General features: G+C 36.1%; 2 protein-coding genes across 2 annotated transcripts in view; both read left to right on the forward strand.

Annotated features, from left to right (window-relative positions):
- Positions 1-24,196, forward strand: part of LOC127857638 (6-deoxyerythronolide-B synthase EryA2, modules 3 and 4-like) — a 34,292-nt gene extending 10,096 nt beyond the window's left edge. Inside the window, exons 4-10 of the mRNA XM_052394202.1 lie at positions 1,825-7,292; positions 17,703-17,931; positions 19,189-19,349; positions 20,613-20,816; positions 21,327-21,508; positions 21,822-21,996; positions 22,259-24,196. Coding sequence (XP_052250162.1) covers positions 7,274-7,292; positions 17,703-17,931; positions 19,189-19,349; positions 20,613-20,816; positions 21,327-21,508; positions 21,822-21,996; positions 22,259-23,997 — 2,709 coding nt within the window. The 5' untranslated portion in view covers positions 1,825-7,273 and the 3' untranslated portion in view covers positions 23,998-24,196. The remainder of the gene's footprint in view (positions 1-1,824; positions 7,293-17,702; positions 17,932-19,188; positions 19,350-20,612; positions 20,817-21,326; positions 21,509-21,821; positions 21,997-22,258) is intronic.
- On the forward strand, positions 920-2,186 carry LOC127857232 (peptidoglycan recognition protein-like). The gene is made up of 3 exons (XM_052393648.1): positions 920-941; positions 1,210-1,413; positions 1,825-2,186. Exons 1-3 carry the CDS (start codon positions 920-922, stop codon positions 2,184-2,186), a joined length of 588 nt encoding a protein of 195 aa, XP_052249608.1.
- Positions 24,197-25,102: the final 906 nt, after the last annotated feature.

Here is a 25,102-nt window from a genome sequence, read left to right on the forward strand (position 1 = left end):
AAGCAGAGTGAGTAAATAAATTGCAACGGTGTGAAGAAAAAAATGAAGATTTGGTTTGTCGCACTGACACTGGTTTTGACAGTTGCAAAAGGTATGTTTAACTTTCTGCACATATTCTGCATGTAAGTTATAGAGGGCTACTCATTTGTGTACTGAGAAGTCATACTATATAGTGTGCACATACCATGTTTTTAAGTCGCACTATTGATAACTTTATCTTCAAGTTCACCCATTAAATATGGGATCGGCCAAAATCGAGTTATCGTTTTACACCACGTTTTTAATTCGTAGATGAACCTGCCTTCGGTTGTATTATCACATACATGTTTGGTTGATTGGATTCATATGAACCGTGCTTTGTGAAATGGGGATTTAATGCATGTTCGTAAAGTGTCATCCCATATTAGCCTGTGCAGTCCGCACAGGCTCATCAGGGACAACACTTTCCGCTTAAACTGGATTTTTGCTGAGAAGACACTTTCTTGAAACGACAAATATCATAAAAGTGGAAAGTGTCGTCCCTGATTAGCCTGTGCGGACTACACAGGCTAATCTGGGACGACACTTTACGCACATGCATTTAACCCACTTTTCACAGACCACGGCTCATATGTTCATACCGCTGTCATTAAAAAAGAAAGAAACAATATTGTATTTGAAACTTAAGTATTGTTATGTTGCAGCACGATACTGGTTTTATGCTAGCGATCAGTTAGATTTGCGTATAAGGAATATTTATAAAAATGAGTAAATACGTATTAAAAAGATATCAATCAAAATGACTAAGATGAAAGAAGAGCACGTATTTGAATCCAATTTCACGTTGTTGTTGTTTTTATTGGAAACAGGTCAAGATTCCAACTTTGAATCACACATCTTTGAGGGAGAGTCGAGATGGAACAAAAATGCATTAGATCCAATGCTATGCGATGCAGATGAAGGTATTCGATAAGTGTATACAACTATACATTGGTACACAGTATGACTGTATATTAACCATCTTGCTCGTCATGTTCGTTAAGCTTGTTCATCGTAAATCTGTGTAATGCCGATGACAGCATGTGCGAAAATAAGGTTCAAATTTCAGTTGTTTTTTATTCAAAGCTTTAACGTATTGCTATATAGGTTGCTTGTTTCTATGGTTATGTATATTGTGAAAACGAAACACACAACAGAGCATGTGTCACCAATGTAATAATATGCTTACAGAGGAGTGTATGCGTTACATGAACGATATTGCCATGGTGACGAGAACGCAGTGGTTTGCCCAACCCTCCAAAGAACATGCACTATATATGAGGATGCCCGTCAGTCACGTGTTCATACACCATACGGTGATGAACGAGTGCTTCTCGCAATGGGAATGTGCCATAGAGATGCGTGATATACAGCAGTATCATCAGGCTGTTAAGCGTAAGTTTTCCTGAGATTTGTCATGATCTCATTTGTTCACATAATATTCACAATCTATCAGCTATGGGTGTCAAGAACAATATACTTATGTAAATGTCCATTTGTACGTACGTGTGCATTCTTACGTAAGTATGCCAGTATAGTTCGGACTATTCCCCAGGCACTAATACAGGTTGATAGTCTTCTAAATATTTTGTCAAAGACATACAAATACACGTTATGGGAGTCAGACGTCACTGTGGAGGGCAAAGTGGAATGTAGACAATTTTAAATTGGCGATGGAGTCCTTTTGGATCTAGTTGCGTCAGTGGAATTTGTTTTATATACAATATTAAAAAAGACACAACCATTTTAAGTTTAAATGTTTCATATCATCAACAAAGCTACTGTTATGACGTTTTTCTTTTTAAGAATGGGCCGACATCGGTTACAACTTTGTGATCGGACAGGACGGCGGGGTATACATTGGCCGAGGTTGGGATCGGGTTGGGGCCCATACACTTGGCTGGAATAATATTTCCATTTCATTTGCATTCACGGGAAACTTCAATGAAACACTCCCCACTGACGACGCCTTGAATGCTCTTGAGGCTGTGCTTATAGTTGGTGTAAAACTTGGTAAACTCACGCCCGACTTTAAACTGCACGGTCACAGGGACGCAAGGCCTACGGAGAGTCCTGGACAGAAGCTGTACGATCTGATTCGCAGACATGAACACTATGAGCCCATTCGGCCAAACATTATAACGTTCGTTCCGAAATCTCATGGATGACATTTTATTGTCTGACCAAATTTGTATCCTCGTCTTGCACTTAAGAGATGGAGCAAGATAAGTAACATCGAATTTGTTTGTTTATGTTGTACTGTTAACATGTAAAATATGCTATACATTTGAACATCATATCGATTTTTGTCTTGTTTATTGTCTTTCATTACCACAATCAAATTGAAATTTCAGAAATGAATGTTTTCTTTCAAAATCTACTTTGTGATGGCGAATCTTAAATCGCCTGTTCTCATGAAAATCATCTGTGACTCGTACATCACAGATATAAGAAAAACATGCTCCATATGAAAACAGTCAGCCTTTGACATAACATGAGTCGTCAGATACACGGCACATGAACAAGAGGGTGGAGGTGTGTTTTCTGTTGATAAAACGAGCTTAAGTACACGCATAGATTAATTATCTGTAAAATTATCATTAACTTCGGAAGATTAAATTAAGTGTACAATCTAAAGGACATGCGTACAAAGCTTATTCTATGTGCAACATTTATAACATGTTTTACGATATTCGAGAGCCAGTTTTTATGCCCCCGGATCGAATGATCGGGGTATATTGTTTTTGGCCTGTCATTCTGTCTTTCATTCTGTCCCAAAACTTTAACCTTTAACCTTGGTCATAACTTTTGCAAATTCAAAATAACCATGGAACATTCTTAAAGCATTTTAAATAATATAGAATATTAGTTTAAGGTACTTTAATGGAACTTAAGTATAACCCTAGATCGATTACATGATTAATAGTTAAACAAATGTGTTCGATAGTTCGATCGTTTGTATATACTAGTTGTCAAAACTGAATATTTCACCGGGATGAGGTCAGTTTTTATACCTGTGGCATGGTTTGAACATTTGTTCGACGTCTCATACAAATATAACACATAAAAGCAATGTGGGCTTTTTTAGAGAATAAATAATGTACGCATCCGTTTCAAATGGCAGGGATGGGTCATTTTCCATTGTCTGTCCGTCCGTTAAGATGTCGCGTTACTCGAACATACAATATATTGCTGCTTGACTGTGAAACATATGTACCAATATGCGAACGTACTCATATCGAAATGGTAAGTTTCAAACCCTAAGAAAATTTAACAAAATTCAGAATACGCTCAGATAAAGAAGATCATGTAAACCTGGCTTTTCTGGCTCATTCACGTTTGTATAGCTTCTTTGATAGAGGTCAACCAGATGGTCAAGCAATTCATAATACTTTATAGTTTCATGGACCGATGAAATGGATTCACATTCAAGGTCATGAACAAAGTAAAAATATGATGAACACGTTTCTGTGTGGGTGTTTGTTTCTTCACTGAAACGTCAGATGGACCAAGTTTTAAAAGATTAAAAATTAGCATGTTGGAAATGTTATCAACATGACAAACTATTATGCAAAATTACAAGTATGTCACGAGGTCTGTAGACAGTCCTTCCATGACATTCTGTGACAAATGTTCTTTAAGATAAATCTCGACGGAAATCAGTTTTCGTAAATAAGACAGACTATTTTAAAGTATTTTGTAGCTGAACCTGGCATGACTGGTTTACTTGACCATAAGTCTAAATTGTATAACATGTCCACACATAATTAAACATGACCGTTTGTAATTGATGGTATCAAAATATTGTTCGATAAAATCTTAACCAATAATGTACTCTCCTATACGTTAAAAGACACTACATGATTGGACAAAATATTAACTTATCATTCGGACAATAAAGGTGACCCTTCCGCTGACTGCCAAAGGTTTCTTATTCCCCGTTTTGAGAACATTTGAAAAAGGAAGTTTTAATGTTAACTTACTTGATAAAATGCTTTGTCGGAAATCGATGATTATGTTGTACCAATAAGAACATTTATAGGAATAAATCTGTCAAAGAAACCGTTATCAGCTTTTAAATGCGATCCAGAACTATCGGAATGAACTTGTCGTATGTCGTTTCTAATATTGATCATTTGTAGAAATGTTAGCTGACCCTTTTCCTTCACATGTAGTTTTCCTTTATACGAGTATGTGTGCGACTTCTATTGTCAGCGCACAAATATTTTACTTTAGTCCGGTGGTCTGTGTGAATAGTGCTTGTTTTGTAAATAATATCGTGGTATATGTGTGACGTTTCGTCGCGTGCGAGGATTTGCGATGCGCGGACACGATGCCCATAAGTACATGTAGCTATGAGAAAAGCATCCGAAACATTTATTTGACTTCCTTTGCGGTGAGTTACATGAAAACTATTGTTCGCCGCGTTTCGTTGAAATATTTGTTCGGCAACAGTTTGATATTAGTTGGAAGCCGATTTTTCCGAAAGCTGAATAAAGTTGTCGTCATTTTAGGCTATCGATTCTACGCTTACACAGCAATATTCTGTGCCGTGACTCTTCAGTTACAAAGATTGACGCTAAATGATGGGGCTGATTTTTTTACAACCTCGTCCTACGTGTCCTATACTCGCGCCGCTCAAAATTTGTCAAGCACAAGTACCTTAAGACTCAGTCTGGACACGTGTCATTGGGTCCTTTTCGTTGCAATCACATACATGCGAGCAGTTCCTTATTATGTGTCAGGCTTACCTCACTGTGAGAATTAAAAGTGTGTGTGTATATTGTGTGTATGTTGTTTGTTCGTTAGGAGCGAAAGCTGTGTTCATGGAACCTTGATGAACATGTATTTAATCGGAAAAGAACGTGTAACCGGTCTTCTACAGAATCAAAGTTGTTTGAAGGCGTTAGTCTCTAATGTGCTAATACAGTCCATTTCTAAGTGGTTCGTATTGAATGAAATGTCAAGATATGGGATGCCATTATGATTGATGCTATGGAAAGATAAACAAAAATAAGCAGGGTTGAGATTTTATTTTTAATAAACTAATAAAGACATTTTATCCCACTTCTAACTACAAAATTGTTTAACACAAAGGACTGTTTTAGTCGTGAGCGATGAAACTAACTAAACCACAGAGAAGTTTGAAATAAGTTGACGAAACAACCGTATTGTTACCTCATCGTTATCGAAACCCATATAGTTGAAAACAGCTATAATCAAAGAAATGGCGCTCAGTTCCAGGAAGTAGGATGTTCTTCACCTAGCCAACGGGGCTAGTTGAAATGATTAGATCATTCAAAATAGAATTGAAAATAAATATGCAAATGCATAGTTAAAGCTATTTTTGTACCATTGCCTATCCTGGCTTTGAGGTACATAATGAGCAAAATATGTTGTGCGATACGTGAATATTTATGTCATTGACATAGTTCAATTGTGTGTGTATTTCGAAGTTAATGAGGTCCTTCCAAACGTGAAGCTGATTTTTTGAAGACCAGGCGTGTTCCCCTGTATTCATACCTAATCAACTTCCTAGAATCACGAAAGCTGGGACAAATGTTTGATTGAAATGAACAAATGTTGACCAAATTCTACGGTGTTTATGATTATTGTTGATGATACATTTTGTTGTTGTTTGTCTTGCTACTATAAATCCATCGCACTTCCGAAATATTTTGATCAGACAGCGGTCGATTTTTACTAACTATCCGTATAAACGCCCTAAAAAAAATATAAAAACGAGGTATAATTTTAAAGTATAATTAAGTAAACGAGTTCAGGAATTTTTTCTTGAGCGAGAAATTAACAAAACATGTAATTACGTGTCAGTGAATATCGGTTCTTTTGCATAACCTTATCTACTATTCGTGAAAACGTTATAGATACGTTATAATATACAAATACATCCAAATCGATTATTTTCTAAAGACGCGACATGAGTTTTTTATGACGTCATTACACCAAAATAAAGTTTAGACTTTGGTCAATCAAAGAATGTTTCTCCAATAAAAATTACATGCGAAGAAAATTCTCCACGAGCTATCTAACATATGACAATTGATATAAACTTAGTAGAAAAAATATATGAAAATCTATGAGGGACTGGAAAATTGAAATCTGCTTTAAAATAAATATCAAGCAACTAGGAGCATGTAAGAACGTTTTTAAGCAAACCATGCAGCATAATTGTGTTCTATTTGTGTACCCCCTTTACAATCAGTTATGGAAATGCAGGGAAATTACACATGCATTTTAACACCGCTAAAATTTCTCTCGAGAGCAATGTTTTTAGAAGGCGCCCTCTGTAAGGACTAAAGGCTTTAAGCCTCTTGTCAAATCTGAGCGTCATTATACTACAATACAGAACTAGTTTCAATTTGATATATTTTTACATTTAGGTTATTCGGCATTTTGCCAAACGCAAACGGCCTTGTACCTTACATTCGTCAATCAGCATAAGGCATGGTGTCCCGGGCTTCTTTAAACGCTTTACGCGTCATCAGTTCTCTATAAATACAGACGATATCATAGACTGGAATGTGGCGTGATTAGCGACAACTCATTTTCAACATGTCTTGCAATAATTTGTTACAAAAACTTAACATGTTTTTTGCAGTGCACTCTGGAAACGTGCCAGACCAACCAATGAAAGGGGATGTTATTCAGCCTTGGGCATAACAAATGTCGATCAATAGAAGATCTCGATTTCCAAAAATTCTATTGACGTGTTTTAACTCTAAATATAGGTGATTTCATTGACAGAAATGTGGCGTGATCAATAACAACTTATTTTAATACTTCAGTATAATACAATACGAAACCACTGTTTCAAGTTGATATATTTTACCATTTGCGGTATTCTGCATTTTGCAAAACGCAATCGGTCTTCGAGCTAACATTCGTCAATCAGCAACAGGCATGGTGTTCGGCCTTCTATAAATGCTTTGCCTGTCATCAGTTCTGTCTATAAATAGAAGCGATATCATTCGCTGGAATGTGGCGTGATCAGCGACAACTCATTTTTAACATGTCTTGCGATGATTTGTTACAAAAGCTTAACTTGTTCTTTACACTGCACTCTGGAAATGTGCCAGACCAACCAACGCAAGGGGATATTATTCAGCTTTGGGCATATCAAATGTCGATCAACAGAAGGCCTCGATTTACGAAAATTCTATTGACGTGTTTCAACTATAAATAAAGGTGATTTCATCGACTGAAATGTGGCGTGATCAATGACAACTCATTTTTAATGGCTTTCAGTGATAACGGTATGTGTAATTCTTAATTGTTGTTTTGCCACTGCATTCGGAAAAAAAGCTAGATTAATCCTTGCATGGTCAATTTATGATAATGATTATCGGTATTGTTTATTTATGACGTAAGGAGTGTACCATATTGATAGACACAACATATCATATCATCAAGACACATCAAGACGAAATGATTGTCTGGTCTACCTCAATCGTCTTTTACTTTTTTAAAATGTTCTTCTAGGATAAAAAACAAGGTGAATTTATAAAGAGACATTAATGACAAACGGCGAGCCAAACAACGCACCAATCTACCAAACAAACGATTAATATGGCGATCCAAGTATTAATATGAGTACACGCCTGCGACGATAGGGGAAGTATACTCGGTTATGTCGACGGCAATTTGTATTAACACATAATTTACCTGAGTAAGCCGTAAACTGTTTAACAAAAGCAACAATTAATTATGGTTCACTTGAACGATAAAATACGCGTGTATACTCCGTTCGTACCAAACCTCGGACGTGTACATTATCCGCTTAATAGTGTAGTATGGGGCATAGTAAATACAATATGACACATACTAAGATCGATGCACTTATCGCGATAAGCCTAAATAGAAGACGGTCGCCCGATACCTAACAAAAGCACGCATTTGCCTTGATTAGATGAAGAACACGGAAGCCAGTATTTATGATTTTTTAAAACGCAGCAAAATACAATACAAAGTAGACCATGTTTTGGCGATAAATCCCATGACACGAGTTACTTTTCCCAGCAGAAATATGCCGGTCATCGCGATTGGTAATTAATAATTTTAAGGAATCTAATTTTTATTGGATGATCCGTGCTTTGAGTGCGTTCTTATTAGTTAGTATAGTAATTATAGAGCAATTAAACGAACTTTTTTAGGAAATATATTATCGCGGATTGCTGGAAACTCGCAGGAACCTTTACCTGTTTAGAGAAACTTTGATATGAAATTATTGCGGGCCAAACATTAATTTTTAAACTTGCCAGGACGATATTGCACACATCAGCTTTTATTAGGAAAATCAAACAGTTTTGTTGTACAGATTTTATATAGTACTTGCAATGTCACTACATCGAAATTTGGGGATGGAAAGTTTAATCAACTTGTTGTCTATGCTATTAAAATAATTTAAGACTATTCAAAATAGTTTACATTTATAAATAACTATCTCATCTCATCTTCGCCTGTGGTCCCGTAAGGCCGCCAACCAGCTTCCTCCAGGCGCCTCGGTTCTGGGCGAATCTCTTCAGCTGCCCCCATGTTTGGCCAATCTGCTTAGCATCTGCATCCAGGTCAAGGCGCCAGGTGTTTCAAGGCCGCCCACCTTTCCTTTTTTCTTGGGGGTTCCATGTGAGAGATTGCCATGTCGTATTGGATTCAGGCTTACGAAGGGTGTGGCATAGCCACCGCTAACGTCTCTAAAGGAAGTCTTCTTCAACTAGCTGCTGCTTTGTTGTTCGCCATAATTGTTTATTAGAGATATCGTCTGGGCAGCGGAACTTGAGGATCTTCCGGAGGCAGGTGTTAATGAAGACCTTCATTTTCTGTATGGTGGTGACAGTGGTTCTCTAGGTCTCTACTCCATAGAGGAGTAGTGGCTTCACGATGGTATTGCAGAGCCTCATCTTGGTGGTAATGCCAATTTCGCTGGACCCCCAGATCTTCTTTAGCTGATGCAAGGCTACTCGTGCTTTACCAATGCAGGTTCTGACATTTGCATCCGTTCCTCCCTGGTTGTCAAAGATGCTGCCGAGATAGGTGACGCTGACAACCTCCTCCAGCGCCTCGCCTTGGACTGCGATGGGTGTGTTGTTGGATGTGTTAGTCATGAACACCTTGCTCTTCTCTCTGTTGATGGTGAGGCCCGCTGTAGCTGAGTTTTCTGCTACCATGTTTGTGTTTTCCTGTTTCTGTTGATGGGTGTGGGAGAGAAGAGCCAGATCATCGGCAAATTTGAAGTCTTCCAACTGTTTCCAGAGTGTCCACTGAATTCCATTATCCTTCTGTTCTGTCGATGTCTTCATTACCCAGTCTCTGGCCAGCAGGAACAGGAAATGTGAGAGTAAGCAGCCTTGCCTCACATCGGTTCTCACTTCAAAGGCGTCCGTGAGCTGTCCGCCATGAAGTATTCTGCAGGCCGATCCTTCATAAGACTTCCTGATGATGTTGTTGATCTTCCCTGGCACTCCGTATTGTCTCAGAAGTCTCCAGAGGGAGACGCTGTCGAACGCCTTTTCATAGTCAATGAAGTCGACATACAACGGCGAATTCCACTCCATGGATTGTTCCAGAATGACGCGCAGGGTTGCGATCTGATCCGTGCACGGACTCTCCTTTCGAAAGACTGCTCGTTGGTAACGGAGATGCGGATCTTCTTCGTCTTTCATTCGGTTCAGCAGGATGCGATTAAACACCTTTCCTGGGATGGACAACGGTGTGATTCCCCGGTAGTTGGATCAGGAAATGAGGTCGCCTTTCTTGGAAAACTTGATGAGGTAACCCTCTTTCCACTCTGTTGGAAATTCTTCTTCCCATATCTTTCTGAAGAGCGGGTGAAGTAGCTCCACACCGGTCTACACGTAAGCCTTAAGCGCTTCTGCGGGTATTCTTTCAGGTCCTGCAAATTGGCCATTCTTCGAACTATATTATTGGAATTTAAAAAAAAAACACGAAAATCTGTCTATTTCACAAAAATACATTCATTAATATTTCACAAATAAGTATAATATACGAATACACCGACATGACACAGACAATGAGTGATGTTTTCTGATTCTTAATATGATAGTATGACCTGTAAGGCTGACGGCGATGTGGTGTTGGTCATCAAATCGGATCAAATGCTCTGCAAACTCTGACGTCACATTTTTTTAAAACGACCCAGTTGATCTTTTTTAAACGACCAGATCAAAACAGTTAAAATTTTGATATTGTTTAAGTTATTTCTTGTTAGAACCATATGCATGGTGCTAAGTTCACTTATATAAATGCACTGTGTATGGTAAAATCAATTTACGCTAGATCACTTATATAGATGTACTGTGTATGGTACAATCAATTTAAAACAAACGTCCAACTTCTGTTGTTATGATGATTTTTTTAATTCACATATAGAATAAGGTTTTATTGAGATTTTATTCTGATTGAATATTGTTTAAATATTTTGACAATATTATCAGTCTGAGTACGAACTTTCCAGACAGGTATCGTTAATGTTTATATGCATGAAATTCAGTGTACACTCTTATTTCTTTTCCATGTTTTGCCATAGCAAGCTTTATCTCAAAATGGTCTGCTCGATGTCTTGATTCTAAGTGCAATTAATAGTACACGATTATCAAACAAACTGGTAAATGTTGGATAGCGAACGAAGTTTGTCTTTGTAAAATCATCAATGTTGGCCCCACTTTTCCATGTAAGTGCGCAGACAAATAGCATGTTTGATTGTTTTTCCAGATAATGGATTAAAATTCATTGAGCGGAACACACTCATCTTCACACTTGAATCTCTTTTGTCGATATAGATATAGCAAATTAACTTTGTTAATGTGTGTCCATTCTGACTATTGTTTTTTTTATTTTTTATTTTATGCGTTGCTTTAAAGAAATATCGTTAAAACTAGAAGTGTGTTATATACCCGCTTATATTTAAGCGGAAATGAAAGCAGTTATTCATTGAATGTCATATATGTACATGCCAGTGTATATTACATTTAAAACCAGTGTAGAAATGTTCAGATCACTTTAATGGCGGGAAGGTCTTTGAATATGTAACATATGCATTAATTGGCTCCCCACAAAATATGTTTATATCATGCCCCATCGTCCCTTTTGCCCACACACCGGTATCAAAAACCCAAGCCAGAAACCGAAGGACCGAATAAAGGTAGCAAATATACAATACTGACATATAAGCACAGAAACAGAAATCATTAGTTCCCTCCATTTGTTTAAAAATTGATAAATTTTATAAATGTATGCATTTTATTTGTTGACCGATTTTTACGGTGTTTAGAATTCTTTTTTGATGATACAGTAGGTATTTGTCTTCTGATAAGTGTTTCAAGAAGATATGTTGTTTCATATTAGATATAAAGATTTTTTCAAACAACAATCTGCATTAGGCATACCACTATCTGCACAAAAACGTGGAGTTCTTGAGTGTGTTCCATCTATAAATATAGACGATATCATCGAATGAAATGTGGCGTGACCAGTGACAACTCATTTTTAACATGTCTTTTAAAGATTACTTACAAAAAATAAACATTTGATTAACAGCGCTCAATGGAAAAGTGCCAGACCATTTAACGCACGGGCAATTCATTCATTCTTTGTCGTAATGATTGTATATAAGCAAAACGCACGATGTCTTTACCTTCCAAAATTCGATAAGTGTGATCTAACTATAGATCTAACTATAAATATAGACGATCTCATCGGTTGAAATGTGGCGTGATCATTGACAACTCACTCTTAACATGTCTACCGATTATTACGGCACTTAAATAATGTAAACAATATTGCCAAATTACTTTGGTCAAATTTCAGACCAGCCAACGTATTGCCAATTAAATATAATAATTTGTATAATGATGGTATAAGGAGTGTTCCTTGTTGAAGGACACAAAATATCATATCATCAGGCCACACCAAGATGACTTGGTATCATCTCTCTGATATCTCATTGTTTGTTCTTTTCAATGTCTTCCCGAAAACAAAAACGGTTAACTATTAAATCGATTTGTTATTGAGAGATTAATAAATAGCATATCGGTAGCAGGGTTTGATAATAGCCATGACAAACGATAATGTATCGACGGTTTTAGCGTTTCAAAATGATTGAACAAAACTTGAAGAAGTATGAAATTACATGACAAAAGAAAACACAGACAACGGGCCAACAAACAAACACAACAACTTATATGGTGTACCATGTCCACATCCTTTAAACATATTTAGGGTATAATACCACAACGTCCATTATCATTTTACTTATAATAAACTCACACGAGCTGCAACTTGATTCCATAATGCATCGGAGAATAAACCCCACTTCACTGTTTGCATGATAATGAATCACTTTATCACATATCATAAAATGCGTATGAATACTCCGTTCGTACTAAACCTTGGAAGAGTGATTTGCGTTCGATACTAGCAATATCGAACTTAAACATCATTTAACACTTTTTCTGTTCAAAGAAAAAAATGTCATAATGTTTGTTTGAACAATTAATCTTGTAAAGTACATTTAAGTAGTTACTGTTATTAAGCAATTGTCACATTTCTAACAATCTCGTATCTGATCATATACATAACGACAGAGAGATAGAGAGAGAGATAGAGAGACGTGAGAGAGAGAGAGAGAGAGAGAGAGAGAAGGGACAAGAGAGAGAGCAATTAGAGAGAAGAGAGGAGAGAGAGAGAGAAGAGAGAGAGAAGAGAGAGAGAGCAGAGAACGACAGAGCAGAATAGCGCGAGTCGAGTAGAGATGCAGCCGTAAATAGATAATAGAGATCTGAGAGAATTTACTTGTCCTCAAATGATATCGTTCACATAATTTTGTAAAATGCGAAAGTAGCATTTTGAGTGCAACATTAAGTTAGTACCAAACTAGAACACTTATGGAATCGGGAAATATCGGGGTAATATCGACTTCGTTGTTAACGTATCGCTTGTCTTGGTATATTGTAGAATATTGTCGAACGCCATATTGACGTGAAGACAATATCGTTTACTTTTTACATAATATGTAATTAACTGCACATTACTTTTACAGCACAATGCGTGTAACAATCTGGCATAAAACGATTGCTTTGAACATTTACAAGTTAATGCATGCACAAAAACATTGGCTTCAAGCCGATCTAATAAATCAATTTGCATTTTTCAAAAAGAGATGGAGCCAATGCCAAGGAGGTGGCGTTAAGAATAGCAGGTGGCGCCAATGTACATTTTAGGTGACAAATTTTATGTAATGTTTTCTATTATGTTTACAGGACTAACATTTATTTGTAAATTGACTACTTCAGCACATTTGAGTCGCGTGCGTTTTTAATTAGAAAAAGTAGTCTTCTCGTAATGTCTTGATGGATTTAAACGTTGGTCTATGTAAGATAAGAACATTTAACATGTATTAAACAAAAAGGTTAACGGAAAAAAACCGAGCTATCTTCAATTTTTTGAGTTGGCTAGTTAAAAAAACATGTGACGTCGTCAGCAGAAATCCGTATCAACGCGGTCGACGTTATTTTGAGCTACGCGTGATTAGAAGCATGGCGTTATAAAAATGGAAATACAATTATAATTATATTATGAAAAAATATTGAAACTTGCCCCCGAGCTCTGATCGACAATGTACACTTACAATTTTTTAATTGGTTGGAAGTAACCGTTGCTTTGTTGAGCGACCTCTTCTAAAAGGTTACGCATACGCAATTAATTTCCTACTATATTACATATAAAATAGTTGAAGTTCGATATCATCTTTTACCATGATCAAGCGATAAGTCACTTTATCATAATACATCATTGAAAAGTTAAATGCATAATCTTTTGAACAAATGCATGTCATTAAATTCTATACGTCGTAACTCAAAATATTTACCTTTTCGGCACACCGGTTTTGACACCTGTGGAGGCGGCCATTTTGGGCTCAAATAGTATGACCTAATTTCAAAGCCGGGAACCATCAACAGAAAAAGTAGAGCACACACATTACTTTTTTTCTAATTGCTTACATACATACCTTCAATTTAACACCAAAACACACCATTTGCAATGTATTTCACAAATCCTAGGCAGCATGCGCTGAACAATGTGTGCTTAGTATCAAGTTGACTGCATGTAACCCTGCAAACAGGATTTCCGGTTTGGGGTTATGTGACCTATAAGAGAAACCGAACCCCTTCAAATTTGATAAAGGCACTTTTTGCCTTTGGTTTGAAAAAGGTCAAAAAGTTCCCGTACAATGACACACAGATTATTCATAAAAGTTGCCGTTGAAAGCGTCATGTAGATTAAACTAAAATGTGACTCCTAGAGATTAAACAAGTTTTCACTAAAGCCTTATCAGAAAAACTGCCACACCCACTAGTAGCCATGTTTTTCCACTGACGGAACCATTTTCGAACTCGGCCGACATATGATAATAATACATGTTCTGAGTAAATTACATCATGATGGGATCAAAAATGTGACTTCTAGAGTGCTTACAATGTTTCACTATAGCCGTATAAGGCAAACTGCCCGCCCCTTGGTTTCCATGTTTTTGGGCCAGAACCATTTTCAAACTCAATAGAGATACTATAAGAACAAATGTTTATACAAAATTTCATTAACATTGGAAAAAAATGGCTTCTAGAGTGTAAACAAGCTTTTTCTTTAATTTGACCCATTGACCTATTTTTTTTACCTCACATGACCCATCGTTGAATTCGGCCGAGACATCATTGAGACAAATCGTCTGACAAAGTTTCATGAATATTGGAAATAAATGTGGCCTCTAGAGTGTTACAGGATAAATTGACGATAGATGACGCACAACGAGCGACGGACAAAGGGCAAATAGATGCTCAGCATGTGCTTATTGTGCTTTCATGAGCTAAAAACAAGTGGCTGTGTTTATACAACAATTTTTTTTTATATATATTAGTAAAAATCATAAAGCCAATAATTTAACGGAGTATTAATAATTTTAAATAACTGTTCGTGTTCATATATAGTTAAATTGTTGTTTTTTGTATGACTTTAGACAAATTTTAAAGTGATTATTATAAAAGCTTATCAAGTAGATGTCAGTCTGTCTGTAAGTCAAGTCGTTCGTCCCTCCCTCTTTCCAATCACCCATTCATCCGAAACCCACCCAAATCTATCCATCCATCCAACCATCAAACCATCCTATACCAACCCCCGTTCACCCATCCATCCATTTTAAACTTTGTTTATTGAACAAATACAAGTGCAATAAAACTTGTAAGCATTTTAAAACCTTTTCCTAACGACACACGCTTTTTATCTCGTTTTCATGATGTCAATGATTTATCATAAATTCAAATGAATCTCAAAGCCCCAATCAACAAATGACTAAGGCACTACATGAGCACACACTGTTAAGGTTGAAAATTGTATGATCCTGTTTGTCAAAAAGTCAAAGACTTATTTGTTTTGATAACCAAATTATATGTTATTGTTTACCATATAAACTGTTCATTGGTGAACTTTTCATGTCTTGAAACATGTTTTATAAAGTTTGTCAAAACATTTAGCCATATAAATAAACCACTGATCATGTGTGTTCATTTATTATGACAGGCGGTAATATATAACTTTTGTTGATGTAGCTCATCATACACATGATTGTGAAACCCATTTACATGTAAAATAATATTGTTTGTTGCTATGGAAACATTATTTTGGCATTAACTTCTCTGTTGATCTAATTAATTCGATTTATATGAAAATGTTATTAGTGTTTATTTTAACTGATTTATAGAAGGTACCTTTTAATGCCTAAAAATTACTACATGTTCATCTTTGTTTTGAATAAGAAGTACATGTCGTTATTATTTGTGTTTATTTATGGAGGTTTTACTATGTGGGTTTCGTAAACAAATTGTAGTTAAATTGTTCTTTTTCATGTTTGATATGTATGCGAATCGATTTACTGATAAAATAAGGTGTTTTTGCTGTTCAGAACAGTAAAAATTGTTATTTTATCATTTTGTTGCCTTGGTAACCATGATTTCCATCAGCAAAATGTCTGTACATTAACTTTTTTACCAGCATATATGTATGGCACTTTTAAATTCCATGTATGATGTTTACGTTGGGCGAAGTCTTTAATGGATTGAAATAAATACACTGTAAAATATGTGGATCTTTCCTAAAAAAAAGGACATGTTGCACTATAACTCAACCTATTTTCTTAGATTGTTTTTGTTTCTATGTATTAAATAAATATCATGTTGAAACAAAGATCATTGACTGTAAGCAGTTTTATCATATAATTGACAAAAACGTAAATATTAAGTTTTTTCCTGATATTTTGACAATTTTAATGAAAATAATCTATTTTATGTAAATTCGTTACCATAGCAACCACTGTGTTCAAATGTTTGTTTTTGTTTGAACATAAAATGTGAAAAACATGGCCAGTTCTACTAATGCATTGAATCTATGTGTGAATGCTATACAGTTAATGCATGTATACTGTATTTACAAAAGAGTTTGTTGTCAATGTCAATTGATATAGAAAACCATTATTTAGCTATAAGATCGTATAAAGGGTGCATGCGTTCAAAACTCAATATTTCAAAAACTATTATAGTAAGAAACCTTTAACTTTGGATTTGACTTATGCTTGCATTCATCTTTTAAAAAATGACAAAAAACGAAAATGTGAATTTTCCTCGTTTGTACTGATTTTTGTAGACTATGACACAACATATATATAAGCAAAATAAAGATTCGTTGACCATGGCCTTTTAGTAAATTAAGCAACTGGATTAAGGGACTCAAACCATCGTTTAAAGAAGAAGTATCATCATATATTTATTTCGTGAATTATCATACTGAATACAAAAATTGCTGTCGATGAACTATTTTGATAATGTTGAGAGTTTAGGTATTGGTTTTGTTACACATTTTTGGTATATATCGTACAATATGTTTTATTCATGTTGGTGACTTGTTAATTGAGCTGATAACTTATATATTTAAAAAAAACCTACATCTTATTTATTAAAGAATGCGTTTATGTTATGTATGTACGTTGAAAAATAAAGTAAATATAACAAATAACATCTATCAAATGTACGTCATGTGATGATGTCATTTCGATACGAATGTTAATTGATTCAACGTGCATTTGCGCCACCTCCTATCATTCGCGCCATCTCCTTAGCATTTTCTCCATCTCTTTTGGAAAAAAATGCAAAATTATGTATTACGTCGGCAAGAAGCCAATATTTTTGTGCATGCAGCATCTTATATATGTTGTATGCAATCGTTTGATGTCATTAGCGATTTAATTGGGTGGAAATGTGCTCGTCAAACAGGAAAAACTCATCGAAACACTTTTTAAAACTCCACCATACCACAACTTATAAAGGTCTCACATTGTTGAATGGGTTGAGAATGTATGTTTCTGTACGTTTTTGGATGAATTAATCTTCGCTGAATCGCATTACATTGCACGATTTAAAAACTAGTGCGATATATGCTGAAAACAAACATATAAATCCTAATCACCTTGTAAAATTATCCATGAAATTTCAAAACATCCGGTCCTCAGTGCCACCTCGGAAGTTGCAGTGGCTCATTTATTTATGCACCTCAAAAAAAGTGGTTGCGCGCGTGATACACGGTCGTGAATATTTGTTTTCCAGATTTGATCTTCCTGCTAAGTATGTCGGGAACTGACGAGATCGCAATAGTTGGTGTCGGTTGTCGGTTTCCCGGCGCCGATGACCTAAGTGGTTTTTGGAGGGTGCTAGTTAATGGTGAAAATCACGTGACCGAAGTGCCAGCTGACCGATGGAACGTGGATCACTTCTACGACCCCGACGAAAACGCACCGGGAAAGATGTACGTGAAGAAAGCAGGATTTATTCATGGGTAAGAATAAAAATTCTTTGCAATTCGTTGCTTAACATAAAAATATTTTTTCCAGATGTGTGGACAGTTTAAGAATTATGTTTGGCAAATGGGTTTCAACCTAAGTGCAAATATAATATTCATGTTTTGACTATAAATCTAGTAAGAAGGATGTATAGCAGTGGCAGTTACTGCGTCTGACAAACAAAATGTACATGCACAATATTCACAATATAGTTAACAGCGAAGCAAATATGTTAAAGGGACCGTCAGCCGCGATTGACGAAAAAAAAGTTCTAAAATACCGTATTTTGTTACAATTATTAGTTTATATTGATTAAAATATCACGACTGGTATATTATATTACTTGAAAAAAGTTGTTAAGTTTTCATATTTTCAGTATATTCGGTAATAACTTTTACTGGGTACTTGTACCAGGTAACTACCAGTAATCATAAATAACGCAAGTAGATTGATCATCATCGTCACATGGTAAACCCTGGAATGCAAATTGTGCATGCGTATTAAATTGTATAGTTTATATATATATATATATATATATATATATATATATATATATATATATATATATATATATATATATATATATATATATATATATATAATGATCAATCTACTTGCGTTCTGTATAGTGTGTATATCGTTATGTCACCAATTTTCGCGATGATCTTTCGATTTCACATCGCGAAATTTTATTACCGAATATTCTGAAAATATGAACTTTTTTCAAGTAATGCAATATACCAGACGTGATATTTTAATCAATATAAACTAATAATTGCAAAAAAAACGGTATTTTAGAACTTTTCTTTTTTCGTCAATCGCGGTTGACGTTTTTTTAACATATCATAAAACAAAATATATCACACATTATTTGGGGCATTATTTCTTCTTTCCCCCCCCCCCCATTACCGGTAATGACATCTAAGCAGAAACCTTTCACTGGGCTACAAATCATTTGTTTTCTTCCGGTCGATAAATCTGCAAAGTTTTCGAAATGTGGCTGTCACTAAGGACCAAAGGCATAAACTAAGTACATATAGTATATGGTACGTCATTATAGAGGTCATTAAACACAGATAATCCAAATTCTTTTGCAGCTATTTAAGCTCATTAATTAGTGTCGCGTGCTTACTACGAAATCCCGAAAAAAGGGCTAGATCTAAGTTGTAAAATGACGCGTGCTCTATATAAAGAAAGGCCTGAATTAAGAGGCATTACTTTGAAATTGTAGCTTATGTTTAAACCTTTAACAGTGTGGAGAACTGGGACAGAGCCTTTTTCGGGATATCTGAGCAGGAGGGCATTATGATGGACCCGCAGCAACGACTGGTTCTACAGTGTGTCCATATGGCAGCCGAAGACGGGGGTTTCACGAGAAAAGATCTTGCGGCAATAAAAACCGGTGTCTTTATCGGTGAGGACAAACACACATAGCCCGGTTTTCAATGTTCAACTTAAGTAAACTTATTTTAATAAATGGGTTTTCCATACAAACTTCTTGTACCACTTCATATTGTATCAACGTTATATGAAAAACAGATCATGATCAACACAAATTCATACGTTTGCTCTATTGAATGTGTTCAATTATACCTCACATGGCGGCTTCATGTAGTTCTTTCAATGAAATTAGCGTGCGTTCATTTTTATTGTCACATGGAACATTTGATTTAAGGCATGCGTTGACCTAAAAATAGAACAAAGGAAAACTGGATTTGAGCGAATGCGAAAGTTTAAATTGACCTTAAGTGTTCGAAGGCGCTTACGAATATCTGTTTTTGGTCCTGCAAGAAACATTCACTTTTGTGCTTTTATGATGAGCAGTATATTTTCATTTCAGGTGAATCATGCTAACCAGAAATACGGGTTTGCATGTGTGTTTATTCTTCAAACGTAATCACTATTTCTTTCCCAAATAATGGTATATGCTGATTATGAGGGTGTTGTCGGATGAACTAAACATCAAACTGATTAGGCGCGCTGACAAACCTCTTTAACGATTATAATCCAGTGCAAAATAATATATCGCCACTTTTTTTATTAGACATAAATGTATCGCTTTATGTGTTCGGTTCTAAATATACAACTAACATTTTGTATCAGTACTATATTTATCCATTCTTTAAAGCACAATACGTTTCGTATTCCATATATATGCATTGTTTTTTAATTATTACTGATGTACACCAAAACGGTGTAGAACTTCATATTGATAACACGACATAATATAAAGATGACACGGCTCAAACCAGCTTTAAACGTGATGCAAGTTGTATTGAACAGTACGGAATGCTGATTCAACCGTTGTTTTATGATTTGTAAAGAAGTTTGTTTATTCGGTATAATAAAAATAGATATCACACACCCTAGAGATTGACTTAAAGGCCACTGTTTGCATAAACATCATCGGGTTAACAATACGTTGACTCACCCTCTATGAGGTGTGCTGTTTACAAATTGCAAACTATTTATTTTGTAATTTTGCTTTAAACTAAAAGATGTAATATACAAAGTGTCAAATGTGAATTAATGCTATTAGTAATGGTGTGTGAACTAATCCACATTGCAAGAATCCATGGTCAACGTACTCAACTTGGTAGATGCAGCTTCTTTTTATGTGTATGCCTAATCATGATAAGGTTCAATTTCATATCGTTGTATACCGTTCTTTTTTTAGGCTGCATGACGCATGACTTCGATGCGCAGGCCAATGAGGATGCCTGCGCCACAGGACCGTACTCTGTCACCGGAAGTCACTCTAGCATTCTAAGCGCACGCGTGTCGTACGTGTACAACCTTACAGGACCAGCTCTAACCATAGACACGGCCTGTTCCTCGTCGTTGGTCGCCATACATCTCGGGGCACAAGCCTTGTTGTCTGGTAAAACAAATCACGTTCAATAAAATGAAAGGGTCTGAATCTGTACATAACTATATAATTAATGCTAGCTCATATAAATATAGCTCAACGCATGTATTTATGAGATATGTAATACATAAACAATCCACTCGCTTATTTCATGTCGTATTGATCCACATGCCTGTGTCAAGTTCATATGTTAAGAATCAGGTTCTAATTCGATTGGGAAACATTCATATTTTGCCAAAGCTATAAATTATGTCAAATGTTGCAAAACCCTTGTATATCAATACATGCTAAAATAAAGTGTATTACCAGTAAAATTGTTTATCTTTAATTAATATATCAGTTTAATAACTTAAAAAGATTAATCCGTATTGGTGAATAAAGAAACAATTTACTATAAATATTGACTTAGTCTACTGCAAGTAAAAAAAGTGCCGCGGTTTCGTATGATTTATCTTAAGCATTGTGCGTATACGTGGGTATGTATTTACGAATACCCTATGAACTACTTTTTTATAATTTAAGGGGATGTTGATATGATGATTTGTGGTGGCGTTAATTGTCTGCTAGAACCAAATCTGTTCGTTGCCCTCTGTAAAGCGAATATGCTAGCTCGAGATGGCCAATGCAAAGCGTTCACAGACGATGCTGATGGATATGGACGCGGAGAGGGATGTGGGATAGTCATTCTGAAACGACTGAAAGATGTAAGATATTATTCAATCATATTTAATTCACATAATTGCATGCATGACCATTCATTTTAACGAATGCTTGTTTACATAAATGCAAATTATTATTTAATTTTAATTCCTTTGTTTCGGGGTTTGGCAGGGGTGGGGCAGGAGTGGGGATAACACTTGCTACAGATTAGAACATTTGCAATAGATAGGAAACAATGGTATGAACACAATTCAAAAAGCATTGACAGTGCTACTAGATAAATATGCAGAGTTCTATTGGTGGATGTGTTGAATTTAAACTAATCCCGCGTATATGTTCTTTTTTGTCTCTAACTAGGCTATAAGTGATGGCAATAAAGTATGGGGTCTCATTAAAACTGGAACCAACCAAGATGGCCAATATGCTAAACCAATTAGCGCACCATCCAGCGAACAGCAAGAAAAACTAATTCAAGATGTTCTTCGGAAGTACAACATCGACAAAAACAATATAACTGTCATTGAAGCCCATGGTACGATCGCAATTAAATATTAGTATTATATGACAAAATAATGATATCAAACAATAATAATAATGCTGATGCATAGTAACACATCAATTTTAACACTAAGATTTACAAAAGGGATAACAATGCAATGTTGTTTTTTTAACAAAGGTCAGCAATAAAGCAAACTTATTCTTAATGCATTTGGCTTTGTAGAGACTGATATTTCTGCATGGACAATACTATTGTAAAAATCTGGTCTTACAAACATATAACTTGTAACTTCCAGGAACTGGAACAAGGATTGGTGACCCAATAGAGTGTAAAGCGCTTGGACACACTCTTGGGTCAAATACAAAAACGAAATACTTGGGATCAGTCAAAACGAACATAGGTCACCTTGAAGCCGCAGCTGGTGTTGCAGGTCTGATAAAAGTTTTGCTAATGATGAAACACAAAACAATTGTTCCTTCACTTTGGTATAACAAGGCAAATGAAAATAAAAAACTTCAGCTCAGCAGTCATGGTTTCGTTGTTCCAACACAATTGGAAGTCTGGAATGAGGATCAAACCACAGCAAGAATGGCTTCTCTTAATAGCTTTGGATTCGGAGGGACGAATGCTCACGCTGTTATTTACGACTACATAAACAACACTGAAACTGCTGCAGAGGCTTCAGCGTGTATTCTTCCACCAATTGTTGTCATTTCTGCTGTAAACGAAGAGACGCTCAAACGAAATAAAAAGGCTTTATTGGAAAAGCTGAAAGAGTTAGATTTTAACCTGCGTTCACTTTCCTTTACATCAACGTGCAAAAGAGACATTTTTCAAGTAAGAGAAGCACACTATGCCAAAGATAAACAGGCGTTGATAGAAAGCTTAATGCATAGCCATGATTTCAGACGCAAATTTGTTGCTAACGGTCAGCCACCAAAGGTAGTTTTTGTCTTTTGCGGTGTAGGCACTGTGTGGCAAGATATGGGGAACATACTTTTGGGTGATGAATCTTTTCATGCGGCTCTGAAAGCTATCGACACTCATCTTAAACCACTCACAAGATGGTCCATCGTGACCAAATTTGTGCAAAAGTCCACCGATTTGATTTCTGACCCTTTCGTGTCGCACATTGGATTGTTTTCATACCAAGTTGCCCTGTCTGAAATGTGGAAGAAGTTTGGTGTCACAGCCGATGCTGTTGTTGGGCAGTCCGTTGGCGAAGTTGCAGCCGCATATACTGCTGGATATCTCAACCTCGAGTCTGCAGTTCAAGTGATATTTCATAGATCAAGACACTTGTCATCGGTGAATCAAGGTAAAATGATAGTTGTGCAGGGCGTTGATCTCGGCAAAATAGAGTTAAGTTGTAGCGAGCATAAGTTAGAAATTGCGGTAGAAATCAGTAAAACGTCGTGTACAGTTTCGGGTGAAGAAAACGCAATTGCCTTACTGAAAACCGAAGTAAAGAACAATTATCAGGACGTAAAGATTAAGGATCTGACAGCCGCATGCGCTTATCACAGCCGTTTTGTTGAAACTGCAGCCGAACAGATACAAAAGGAACTACCTTCTCTATTTCCCGAATCAAGTGTTGGAGTGGACCATATACCAATGATTTCGACAGTTATTGGTAAACAAGTTGAGGGGCCTGAAATTTGTTCAAATGAATATTGGAAACGGAATGCCCGAGAAAAAGTCCTGTTTATGTCAGCCATAAAAACTGCAGTGAACCCAACACAAAAAAATATTTTCTTGGAAATCGGACCAAGATCCGTCCTGACAAACCACATGGATTCAATTTTTTCTTCGGAAGATCCAGTAATATGCATATCAAGCATTGCTCAAGATAAAGAATCAAATACAATTGCCAACGCAACATGCGAGTTGTTTGAACATGGGGTCGATATCAATTGGATAAACGTAATTCAAACATGTTGTCACATGACCGAAATTCCTAATCAGGTTCTTGACAGACACAACGATTTGTTTATGGTTGGAAGACAAAAATGCGTTTACAAGGTACAGACGTAGGCAGTCGCCTACATCCGTTTGTGCAACAAAGTGAGCTTGGAAATGGAAGTTGGCAAATAGACTTAAACCACACAGAGACAGCATTTTTGTTCGAGCATACGGTTGGGAATCATACCATTATTCCAGGAGCATTCTATGCGGAAATTGCATTTGAGATTGGTTTGACGTGCCTGAAATCGTGCGAACGAGTGGAAAACATCGCTGTTTCTTTGGAATTCATAAGACCCGTAATATTAAACAAAGACATGGAGGGTAAACTGAAAGTAGTGACTAAAGAAACAGGAAGCGAATTCGTGTATTTCCACATTATTAATGAAATAAATGTGGTATGTAAAGGATGGACACTTTTTACCGAAAACGTAGTGGACGACACAGTAAAAATCGATATCGAAGAAATTGAAATTGATCTTGCAGGTAAGAACGCAAGAGAAATGTCCAGATCCGAAATTTACGACCGATTAGAACGTTTTGGCTTTAAGTATGGAAGAAACTTTAAGTTATTGACTTCGTCTGTTGGTACAGATCAAATAGCAATATTAAATGTCGAGGCAACTAGAGAGATTCTTAAGCAATCGAGAAGTCTGTCACTCCATCCATGCTTGACTGATACTATGATACAATCATCAATGTCTGTCATGGTCGAACAAGAATTGAACACAACAACAGGAAGAAACAATGTGTCTTTCCTACCTGTCGCTATTAATTCACTGCAAGTACATAAGAAGCCTGTGAAACGAATGAAAATAATTGTACAAAGAATTAATACAACTCTCTTGGAAACAGTTGAACAACATCATTTCCGAATAATATTGGCCAACACTTCTGGTGAAATAGTGGCTGAAATACCAAACTATACAACATATCGAAAAAAAGAGAGCGCTAGCGCCCCATGCGAACTGCGTTATAAGATGGAGTGGCAGTCTTCAGGCTTACATGATGCTGTTATTGTACACAATAAAACAGAGGGAAAATATATGTTCTTCGGCCAGGACGTAGATGAGAAGACTAAACAGAAAATTGAAATGCATGGGCTGAAATACATTGACATTGATTCAATTTCAGATGTGCAAAATCATCTGCAGCAACTACAATCATCAGACACGAA

The sequence above is a fragment of the Dreissena polymorpha genome, chromosome 14, assembly GCF_020536995.1.
Source record: "Dreissena polymorpha isolate Duluth1 chromosome 14, UMN_Dpol_1.0, whole genome shotgun sequence".
Lineage (NCBI taxonomy): Eukaryota > Metazoa > Mollusca > Bivalvia > Myida > Dreissenidae > Dreissena > Dreissena polymorpha.

Bases quoted from the DNA above. Each gene is read 5' to 3' on its own strand.
- LOC127857232 (XM_052393648.1), top strand. From the start codon at position 920: ATGCTATGCGATGCAGATGAAG. The intron at 942-1,209 runs GTATTCGATAAG...ATATGCTTACAG, and splicing joins GCTATGCGATGCAGATGAAG to AGGAGTGTATGCGTTACATG. The intron at 1,414-1,824 runs GTAAGTTTTCCT...TTTCTTTTTAAG, and splicing joins GTATCATCAGGCTGTTAAGC to AATGGGCCGACATCGGTTAC.